Consider the following 11616-nt stretch of genomic DNA (forward strand, 5'->3'; position numbering starts at 1 on the left):
AAATATTTTTTTAGAATCAATTGATATGCAATTGGTGCAAAAATAAGTAACAAAATATATGCGTTTTATAAATCGGGTGATCAATCACACTCGTACCCATATTATCCATACAAATCGGGTGATCAATCATAGAGTCAATCCATACAAATCGGGTGATCAATCACACCCGTACCCATATTATCCAAATAATGATTGGTGGCAACTCAAAACTCACACAAAGATCAACCCTCAACGAAACGAAAGGGCAAAACAACAACGATCACAAAACAAAGGTCGAGCCCTAGGAAGCGGCCCTAAGGGCAAGTAGAGATAGAAAATGAGCCGACTAGATGCCACGTGTCGCAGCATGCGACAGGGCACAAAAAAACTCGTCTTATAGAGTGATAGATAACGAAGTGCATGAAAATAAAAGAAAAGTAAGGATTAGTAGAAACTGTTGATAGATTAATAAAAGACGATTGCCAAACAGAACTTCCTTAGTAAATTGAAAACTTACTTTTTATTACATGAACTTTGTAACAAAAGTAATTATAAACACAAACCATAAAAACAACATAAATTATAGATTTTTGAAGAAAGAATCAGAAATCTAACAACAAAAATGGGAGAAACACGCCTAAGCTTCGTGTGTCTTGAAATGATGGCTCCCAAAAATCCTTTTTATAGCAAAAAGTCTCAAATAACACCAAAAACTAAATCTATTGCCGTCTCCTAACTTTTATTGCTTCATTCTCATGTTCGGCTCATTATCTTAATAAGCTCTTCTAGTCATTTTTCACGAAGTTTGTACATTCCAAAAACGAATGTCCGAATTCTTTGCAAGTAACGCACTTTTCAGGCATCCATAGATACTCAACTTTTACTCTCAATTCCTGCCCATGATGAGCCATAACTGTTATAATATCCATGATATCATCTTCCATGCTCACTTCAACACACACTTTTACAAAATCAAGGCAAGATGTATCGGCAGTTGTAGTATAGAAAGGCTTTCCAAGGGCACTAGCAATGTAACTTACTCCTTTTTTAGTCATATATTCCATTGGAATACCCGTAAGTTTCACCCACACCGGAATTTTCGAGTTATCGAGTTCCGATAGTTGCATATTAGGCTGCCACATTCTCAACACCAATTGCTTATTTTCTATATACCACGGCCCAGATTCGAGAACCAAATCTCTTACGGTTTCATTTGGAAATTTAAAGATATAAAGTTGGTTTTTCGTTTTGGTTACTTGTATTCTTCCTTCCTTTCCCCATAATTCATTTGCCTCGTTGAGTACTATCCTGAGCTCTGAACATTTCCCCAATAATTGCCCCACTAGACATAGCTCACACTGTTTAATCCCCTCTGCAATTACATCATCCGGAACTCTAACTATCTTCTTGCCATTTAAGATTTCGGGCACAAAATATTGCAACTTCCGATCTGTAGCCTTACTGCTAAACAGCATCTCCGAGTCCAGAGAACAACCATATGGTTGTGGGAATGCACTGCTACACTCATTAATCGCATTATCACTTGACCAGGCAACACGTTTTTCGCCATTTATGAACTCACCGCGAATGGTAGCCAATGAGTTTGGAAAACGGAACTTCTCAGCCTCGTTGATTTTCCTTGAATTGCACATGCTTACGCCTTTGGATTTGGCTGCAACATCACCACTAACATTAGGTGTTGTTGTACTTCTAGAATCTTTGACAAATTTATGCACTGACTGCAATCTATCGATTGCACTTCCAGCTTCAGTTTCTGCAATGCTATGTTTCTGAATCTGCCTATTACCAGATTTTACATCAACTGAACCATATGTTCGCTTATTTTTAATCTTCCAGCAGGAGTCACTTGACTTGCTGCTGTCCCCAGTGCCGCCCACATCCTGACAATAAGCACGAAACAAATATAAACATGACGACTTATGAAGGATAAAGTAACATTAATACAAGTCAAAACTCTTACCAACAACATGTCAAGACTTGTAGGTTCCTCAATATTGATCGAAGTTTTGTTGATGAGAACCTTCATGCCATTGTTCGCGCACAGATTAGTACTAACTAGTGATCTTATAATTCTTGTGACATGAGAATCATCCATCTCCATGACAAAACATGCAATATCTAAGAACAAGTTGGGCTCTGTAGTCTCTAGTATATGAAAGCTTATATCGAGCGCATTCAAGATTGTTTTGTTAGGAGTTGTAGCAGATACGATTATCCTGATATTCGGAACAACCAAGTCATGACCATGAGCATGCTTTCTAACCAAGGATGCCACTTGTTCGAGTGTATCGACATGATCAACAAGTAGAAGCACTTTTTTGTGTACCATCTTTTTCCTGATGGCATTAATCACTGTATCAATATCCCAAATGTATCTAGTGCACTCCTTTGGTATTTCACAAACAAGTTCTCGGAAACGACCATTTCCCCATTTCTCATTATTAACAACTGCATCATAAACGACTCTTGCGATTGTTGTACGAGCCATGCCATCCATGCCACAAATTCTCGCTATTCCTATATTGTCTAAACCTTCGTAGGAATAGAAATCCATTGGCTTTACTGCACAACTTAGTGGAACCAACTGGTTGCCGGAATTTGGTGATGGGCATTTCAAGTAATGTGACAACTTGTCAACAATGATTCTCACTAATTTTGACTCAGATCTAAAATGCAAAATACTCATTACTAAATCTGACACCAAGGAGAGAAATAACTAAAAATATAGGAAACTTTTTGTTCATCGTGAAAACAATGGTAAATTGACACATTTGTGGTTAATTACCAAAGAACATCTTAGGGTGGATCTCAAACTATTTCCGTGAATGTGGTAGTTTTGTTCCCTCTGTTCAGATTGGCAGACGAGGGAAGAGTTGGGGTAATTTTTATCAGTCTGCCTATCAAGCGGATCAATTTTTTTCCTCCTGTCACACAAGTAGACTGATTCCACAATTGTGAAATTGGCCATCATTGACATTTAACATAGGGAGGTGGTAACACAGGCCGGTGGCCAACATTCAAATTTAACATATCAAGGTGGCCAAAATGTACCAGACTGATATCAGTTCGCCTGTCACACAGGCGGGCATATAAAAAATTGTCACAAATTAGTTAAAAGTAGAGAATATTTACATCGATAGTCAACTAGAGTAGATTTTGAGATAATAAAGTCATTAAAGTAGCACATCTCCGCCAATAAAGTCAATACGTCCAAATCCGGCGACTTACTCCACCAGAATGCTGATGACAACAACACCTCATTAACACTTCATAAACATGATTGGAGCAGCAGTTAAGTGGCAGCCACATGCTGTTCACGTGGCTGCCAAGTGTCGGTTAATGTATATTTTTCTTTTCCTTTTTGTACGTTTGGCAGCCATGTGGACAACACATGGCTGCCACACGAGCTACTCCTCTAATCATGTTTACAACATGTCGTTGTCGTCATTATTTCGATAGAGTAAGTCGCCAGATGTGGTCACAGTGACTTTATTGACATAGAAGTCTACTTTGGTGACTTTATTGATTGAGAAAAGCATCTATTTTAGTGATCACGATACAAATACTCTCTATTTTAGTGACCGTGTGCGCTTTTTAACCCCAAAATCACCATAAATTCAGACAAAATTGTTTGAAATTCAAACTAAATAAAGAAATTCTTTGCAAATAACCACAAATGTCTAAATTTCACTCAAAACAGTATCCAACATTTCTAAAAAGCTACTTAGTTCTATAACATACATTACTAAAATCTGGTTAAAACTCAATTGAAACAGTAGTTGTTGTTACCTGTGATTTGGGACATCCCATCCACAAAACCCAGCAATTTCAGCGAGAGCAGACCTCCATCTCTGGACTCTTTCTTTTCCAAACTTGAGTTCATGAGCAAGGAAGAATCTGCCATAACACCCAATTTGATTCATAACATGATCAGGTTTAACATGATAGAAAACTGGAAAAATCACACGCCCTAATTTCTCATTTTTGCATCCGACGAGCTTTACAAGTTCATCCAAACACCATTCAGAACCAGCATAATTTCTTGAAAGTACAACAATTGAAAATCTAGAGGAATCGATTGCCCTAAAGATAGTTTGAGTAATCTCTTCCCCTTTCCGTAATTTTTTATCATCCCTAAACACCTTGATTCTTCTCTCAACTAGAGCTCTGTATAAATGATCACAGAAGTTATTACGTGTATCTAAACCACTAAAACTAAGAAACACATCATATCTCCATGTTAATGTAGAAGAAATGCAGGAGGAGGAGGAAGAGGAAGAAGTAGGAGAAGAAGTACAGGTAGATGAATTGGATGATGATGCCATAAACATCGCCAATCAAATTAAGAACAGAAATGACAAAAATCTAATGTATATGCACATAAATTCATTAGATTAGCAGAACAAAATAGAGAAAAATTTCCATAAGTAAATGCTACATATGGTAACATGCTTTGCTTTTTACGCGGCCATTCTTGACTCACCAGGAACTTCTTCTTCCATAGTGTAGTTGTCGATGTTTTCCGTAGAGGACTTCGTCATTTTAGACCAGGTGAAGTCTGAAACCTTCAAAGAGGAAATTAATGTTATATTAAATGCTAAGTCTAGCTAAGTTATGGTTTATAATTTGGGGAAAAAAAAGCATTATTAGACCAGTATCTCGTAGTACCATATAACTTAACTAAGGATCAATTATAGATCTGCTCTCTCTCTCTCTCTCTCTCTCTCTCTCACACGCTCCTTTCCTTTCTCTTTTCCAGATCTCGCCTCCCTCCTCCTCCACTTTCTGTTTCTTCTTCTCCCCCACCCTTCTTAAACCGCCGTCACCTCGTCTGCCTTCCTCTCCGCTACTGTCTCGTTGAGGAGGAAGAACACCGTTTTTTATTTTCTGTTCTCGTTGTTATTTTTCTTTTGTTTGTGTCAGTTTGTTTAGTTGGATCTTATATAGTTTATCGTAGATCTGAATCCGTTTGAACAAGGACAGAAACGGTAGATTTTATCCGTAGATCACTGGATCTACGTGGTTGCAAAAGAAAGGACTTAGATCCGAAGTTTCAGAATTGTTCAAAGACTGGAGATTGGACTACAGTTACTTTGCGGCGAATTTGGAGTTACGATCTATGTATGGTTCAAATGTTGGTTGTTTTTAATGTACCTTTAATGGCTTCTTTTGCTTTTAATAGTCATTTTCTTGCTTTTAATAGTCATTTTCTTGCCCACGTGGACTTTGTATCAGGCTTAGCCTATATGTATGTAAGGTTTTATTCCTTACTGGTCTCTTATGTACTTCCAATGTTATGATTTAATGAAATATTAGTATTACTATAAAAAAAAAAGCATTATTAGACCATAATCTTTCATTTTTTTTATTCATCAACCCCTTCATATTTTATTTACATACATTAAGTATAATCATTTATTTTTTTGTCTCATTAATTTCTTGATAACTAAATTAGTAAGTTGTGAACATCTAATTCTATTAAAAATATGTTTTTAACTTAATCTGTATTTGAAATTATTTAAAAAAATATTTTTTACAGTTTGAATTAAGGTTTTTACAGTTTTCCTATAACTACATTAGGATTGTTTTCCTATAGCCCTTCCTATAGCCCTTCATATGTTCACAACTTACTAATTTGGTTATCAAGAGTTTAATGAGACAAAAAATAAAAGGTTTAATGTATCAAAATAAAAGATCAGTAACTTAATGAACCAAAAAATAAAAGATCAATGATGTTTTTTGCCTGTATAATTCGGAAAAGTATAAAAGACTTTGATTAAAATACTTTTGTTTTGATTTAGTTAATTTATAAAGTTAGAAAGTAAATTTTAGATAATTTGTAAAAACAGTATTTTCAATTGTTCCAAATCGCTCCTTTTTAGGGTAAAAGCAGTCTTTTCAATTTGCACCTTTAAACCATGTGGATTGTTTTTGTAAAGGGAAAATTATAAAATTAGGTCAAATGTGAGACTCATTTACATATTCAGACCACTTACCTAACCCACTATATATCTAGACTATATTATCGTGATTTTTCCAAAAAAACCATCTTCCTGTTTCTTTTCGTCTTTTGGTTTCTTTCTTCTTGTGCGAATGGAAGGCATGGTTATTCGACTTTATTCTACGTGTTTTTCTGCGTTTATCATATAGTTATTGTCTATTTCAATGGTAAAAAGTGGAAATAATGTAAGTATCTACTGTTTAATCTTCATCTTTTTCCAAAAAATCGCTTTGCAAAATGAGTTTTGCGAAAGTATACGAGGATAAATAGGCTGAAAATGACATTTTGACTTCACAAAAAAGATTACGCGAAGTCTGCGAAGCTAAAATAATCAAGTGTTTCATGATTTTCTCTCTCCGCATACTTCCCGTAAACTTTTTTGGCGAAACAAAATCGTCATTTTCTTGTTGATTTGCTATTCGTAGACTTCGCATAATCTTTTTTCAAGAAGCAAAATCGTCATTTTCTTGTTGATTTGCTATTCGCAGACTTCGCGTAATCTGATTTCGTGAAGCATAATCGTTATTTTCTTGCCAACACGACTTAATTTTCGTGAAGATGGTTGAATACAAAGGCATCAAATTCAAGTACCCATTTAGCTTGAATACAAAAGCATCAATCACCGTGAGGGGTGATTGAGATAGTGAACCTGCCGATTTTTCTTGGATTCTTTCTTGACGTCTTTAGGATTCTATTTCTCATCCCAAAAGGACGTTTATACAATAGCAACAATCACAGTAGGTGGTGTACTGAGATGTAGGGGATGGTGTTCTGGGATGAAGGGCAGGTGGAGTTCTGGGATGTAGGGGAAGAAAATATAAATCACCATTATCATCCCAAAAGGTCATTGATTCTGTAAAATATGGGATTTAGGGTTTAAGGTTTCATTATTGTTGTTGTAAAGTTTGATAATGTTATGATTTAATATGAGAATTATTATTGCACTCTTATTATTATTATTTTTTTTTTGTTATATACCACTTCGCATATTTTGCAATTTGCGAAGACAAGTAATAGTGTTCAAGAATCCTTTTGATCATAGATGATTGCTATACAAATAAATTTTTCAGTATCTTTCAAATTATAATTAATTCAATCAAAGTAAGGGCTTCTCAAAACGATGCTGTTTTATGTATCAAAATATTAAATCTTTACTTTCGTATTTTAAATAGTAGTTTCATATTATGGAATTATATGGAATTATATGCCTTACTAATACTATCCTATTCATGAACTATCAGACATAAAAAATATGAAGTTCACTTAAATTGATCTCATGTACTGTGTTATTAAGAGGAATCATCAAAGAGGAAAGAAAGAGTTTCTGGTTGCATTAAAATGGATTTAATTACCGAATTTGCATCATGATTATCAATGCCTGGTATAGATGTAATCACTCTAAGGAAATTCTCCATCGCCTGCACAGCCTGTTTCTTCTTCACAATTAAAGTTCATCAAGAATTGAAACAAATAATTATGGAAGATCATATCACAAACAAATAATATTAAGAAGCAAGAGAATAAAATTCTACAAACTAACCTCAGTCTTCAACTTGGTTATAACATCCTGCCGCTTGCATTCTGCAGTAAATAAATTAGCTCACTCAAAACAGCAATTGTTTTTCGACATTGATTGACTGCCTCCATTATGTTGTTGCTAGCAAATACCACTGCTTTTTGTTTTGGATCTTCCAAATCATTCCCGCAGGAGATCCGGACCCATTTTTTTTTTTTTGCTGATCCAGCTCTCCTGTCTCCACAAAATTTGAGGTTCCTACAAATCCGATTTTTTTCTATTAGACACAATTTAACTTAACTTTGAGAAGTTTTACATTGGTACTTAAAAATTGGTTCTTGACCATTTACATAATGACACATATATATATACACAAAAAATTGGGACAAGTTCAATTTAGCAAAATTTTTTTTTTTTGCATACGCACGTGTAAAATCGGCCCTCCAAACCGACCAATCATGTATTTGCCACTGTATGCACTTGGTTAAATATTTGGATTGACCCCTAAACTTTAACAATATCCAGTTAATCTCAACCACCTATTCACTCCCAGAAACTTACTTAAAGTGAACTATTGGCTACTTATCCAAATCCCCTTTGTGGTACCACTTAGAACGTATGAAGTTAAACATGTTAAGACCAATGAAACATCTTCAAAGTTAAATCAGTCAATCAGATTATTTAGCCAAGCAAGCAAGTATTAAGCCATTATTTTTGAAGGAAAGATTGAAATTCAGTCATCTTATAGGCAATGAAATTTACCCCCGCGAGAGAGAGCTATTTTGACAATTTTTTCAAATCCCATCTCTATGTCTTGAACTGGCACAAAGGGTGGCCTGCCAAACTCCATTACATACCTTTAACATACGCAATAACAAGTCAAATTCTTCAGAATCAGTGCCAGAACTTTTTGGTAAAAAAAAGTAATAATGTAGCTCACTTGAAGTAAGAGCGAACAAACGAATCGTTGTGCTCCTTGGTTGGAAGGCAAACAACGACATAAAGGTTAGCAAACTGTGTCTTCAGCTTCTGGACTCTATATATCAGATAATTAATGTCAATTGGACAATTATAAAGCAGAGCCAAATGAAAAATTCAGGAATACCTGCTGAAGATCGGCATGGCATTTTCACAATCCCAATTGGTGAACAAGATGAACGCTACAGACAAGCCTCCACAATTGAAAATGAAATCCTGCAAGTTGAAAATGGAAGTTTCATCTCTGACGGAGAAGATAAAATTCATATAAGATAATTAAGAGACAACGAAAGGTAATTACTGGAGAAATCGGAACGATGTTGAGACGGAAGGAATTAGCAGCTAGGAAGGAGGAGATGAAATTGATGAACGATAAATATTGTTCATCTTTCCATTTGTTATTCATCATACAAACTCCAACATTACCTGCAAATAAATAATTAATCAAACAACATTGATTCAATTCAACCACGCCATTTCTAGCAAAACATTCAAATCTCATGGGAAATCAGAAATTGTCTTGTTGAAATATATGAAAATCAGTGTCTCAGCCATGTATCCTTCATTGAATACCTCAGGATCTGATTTGAGGAAGACACAGCACTAAAACTGGATTAAACTAATGGAATCAGGATTTTCTTTCCTTTCTCAATTCACTCAGCTATAAGAAAAAAAGAGTTCAAAATCCAAGAAGCCTTATGTATGAAGATCAGTATCTCAACCATGTATCCTTCATTGAATACCTCAGGATCTGATCTGAGGCAGATATAGCTCTACAACTCAATTAAACTAATGGAATCAGGATTTGTCTTTCCTTTCTCAATTTACTCAGCTATAAAAAAAAATAAAAAATCAAAGGAGCCTTAAGTCAGTTCTTTCAGATATGTTTAGAAGCATTACATTTTCGATTGCTTTCCATTGATTTCTGAGGAACCAAACAGATTAAATTGAGATCAAAGCAAAAAAGTTGTAGAGAAGCACTCATGAGAAATAGATAATTCGAGAGTAAGAAGGAACCTGAAGTTGTGTGAGTTGATGGATTCTGAACTGCCGGATCTCTGTAGATTGATTTGAAAGTCGCCATAGTTGAGCTTCCGGAAGGGGAAATTGAGGCGGGAATGGTGGGATATTTAAACTGGCGCCATGGTGTCCTTTTTCTGTTGAGCGTATTCAAGTTAGAATGGGCTGGCCTACCCACTCCGGCCCAGCCCATTGTCCAAAATAGCATGATGTCCATTTTGTGAAAGAAATTTTGTTTTGGAAACACTTCTAAAATTACCATATTATTTTTTAAAATTATTATTGATGAAAATTACTCAATTTTATGGAGCTCCAGATTAGTGATATATTATTATTATTATTATTATTATTCATTTAATACACATCTAACTTTTTATTGACTCTTAGGATTCAAGCGGTTCATAAGCAACCACCATGGCTCCTCTCTTTCTGAGAATCCAATCCATACATTTCTTACTAATGTATCGATAACTCTCTCTTAAGTACAAAGTTTAGGTTCAGCTTCAATAAAAAAAATAAAATAGAGCACTACTTTCCCATACCAAAAACTATAAGATCAACCCTTTTATTCCGGAGCGGTCTCCATTCAAACCATTTTTAAATTTGTTTTATACTTTAACCGATGATCGGAAGCAATCTACTAGAATTTTTTTAAAACTCCCTCATTGAGTGATATTAAATCACTACAATTTCAATAACATTTATAATATGATTGGTACAATATTTTTAATTATATATCAATGTATTTTATTGGCTTTCATAATAAGGATTTTTAAAGGAGGGACTGGGACATATCGCTTCGAGCTCTACCTAAAAGGTTTTCTAATCTAGGAGGGGAAAGATGGCTCAAAGAGGAAGCTGAGAACTCGGGAGATTCATCTGGATCGACAGGGCAGCCCCAAATAACTAGAGAAGAGTCTAGCACTACACCAACTAGACCCAGAGAACCAAATTACCTCCTGGGACCAAGGAACTTACAACATCTCGCTAATAATCTGGGAGCCAATTTGATGAAACCGAAGCAGACAGTCTTGAAAGATATCACGAACACAAGGGTGGGTGAGCCTGAGCTTGAAATTCCGGAAGAAAAGAAAAGGCGATGTAATGACAGTGACCAGATTCAGGGGAAGAATACAATCCCTACAGAACCGAACAGAGAACCAGGCATCCCAGTGACCCAAACAGTTAGCACTATGGAAGTTGACCAGGAAAATCAAGACAGTAACAAAGAACTGGAGCAGCACACTCGATCTATCAGCCGTATTATCAAAACCTTTTCAACCACACCAACACAAAGTGAGAAGTCCGATCCAAAAAATGGAAAGAAGGCAGACCTGACGTCTCGGGTCTGCCCCGATCAATGAAAATTCTGAGCTGGAACTGCCGGGGACTAGGTAGTGTTCGGGTAGTTCCAATTTTTTGTGAGCTGATCAGAGCTCACAAACCTGATGTTATTTTTTTGTTCGAAACATTAGTTTGTCAAGCAATAGTAGAAGAAATTAGAGTTCATGTTGGGTATGAAGGATGCTATACTGTAGACTGTGTTGGAAGGAGCGGTGGCATTTGTGTGCTTTGGAAAGTCGCAGATTGGTGCTCACTCATATCCTTTTCTATAAACCATATTGACCTGGAAATTAAAGACAGAAACAAAGGAAACTGGAGATTGACGGGCTTCTATGGTTGTCCTGAACGGGCAAGGCGACGCCAATCGTGGCAGATTTTGAGAAGTATAGCAGCAGCATCGACTTTACCATGGGCAATTATTGGAGACTACAATGATCTAATGTCATCAGCAGATAAAAAAGGCCTAGTTGCTCATCCTGAATGGTGTCTCAATGGTTTCCGGGCAGCAATTGAGGCTTATGGCTTATATGAGGTGCCTTTCGAGGGATACCCGTTTACTTGGATCAAACACAGGGGAAAGGCTAATGAAGTTCAGGAACGGTTGGACCGTGCATTTGCAACTATTGACTGGCAAAACAGGTTTTCGGACGGGTTTCTAGTCAATTCGGTTGCCCCACTGTCAGACCATTCACCCATCATCCTCCATACTGAAAGACAGGTCATTACCTATTCGGCTAGACGGTGTTCTTTTGAAAGT

At 36.1% G+C, this 11616-nt stretch overlaps 2 protein-coding genes across 4 annotated transcripts; both read right to left on the minus strand.

The window, feature by feature from the left end:
- Positions 1 to 437: 437 nt before the first annotated feature.
- On the minus strand, positions 438 to 4848 carry LOC136200951 (uncharacterized). Of its 3 annotated transcripts, XM_065991457.1 has the most exons (5): positions 4669 to 4848; positions 4484 to 4565; positions 3790 to 4167; positions 1961 to 2666; positions 440 to 1880 (listed from the first exon to the last, which is right to left on the minus strand). In XM_065991457.1, exons 3-5 carry the CDS (start codon positions 3921 to 3923, stop codon positions 765 to 767), a joined length of 1956 nt encoding a protein of 651 aa, XP_065847529.1. In that variant the 5' UTR covers positions 3924 to 4167; positions 4484 to 4565; positions 4669 to 4848; the 3' UTR covers positions 440 to 764. The 3 variants fall into 3 exon arrangements, with proteins under 3 accessions (XP_065847527.1, XP_065847529.1, XP_065847528.1); XM_065991456.1 differs by having other exon boundaries at positions 4484 to 4848; XM_065991455.1 differs by lacking the exons at positions 4484 to 4565; positions 4669 to 4848 and having other exon boundaries at positions 438 to 1880; positions 3790 to 4437.
- A 2442-nt stretch (positions 4849 to 7290) lies between these two features.
- Positions 7291 to 9579, minus strand: LOC136235984 (protein PARTING DANCERS homolog). Its single transcript, XM_066026112.1, has 7 exons — positions 9513 to 9579; positions 8797 to 8921; positions 8623 to 8711; positions 8458 to 8553; positions 8280 to 8374; positions 7542 to 7582; positions 7291 to 7437 (listed from the first exon to the last, which is right to left on the minus strand). Exons 1-7 carry the CDS (start codon positions 9577 to 9579, stop codon positions 7291 to 7293), a joined length of 660 nt encoding a protein of 219 aa, XP_065882184.1.
- Between the last annotated feature and the right edge of the window lie 2037 nt (positions 9580 to 11616).

Source organism: Euphorbia lathyris, chromosome 7 (genome assembly GCF_963576675.1).
Source record: "Euphorbia lathyris chromosome 7, ddEupLath1.1, whole genome shotgun sequence".
In the NCBI taxonomy this organism is placed as follows: domain Eukaryota; kingdom Viridiplantae; phylum Streptophyta; class Magnoliopsida; order Malpighiales; family Euphorbiaceae; genus Euphorbia; species Euphorbia lathyris.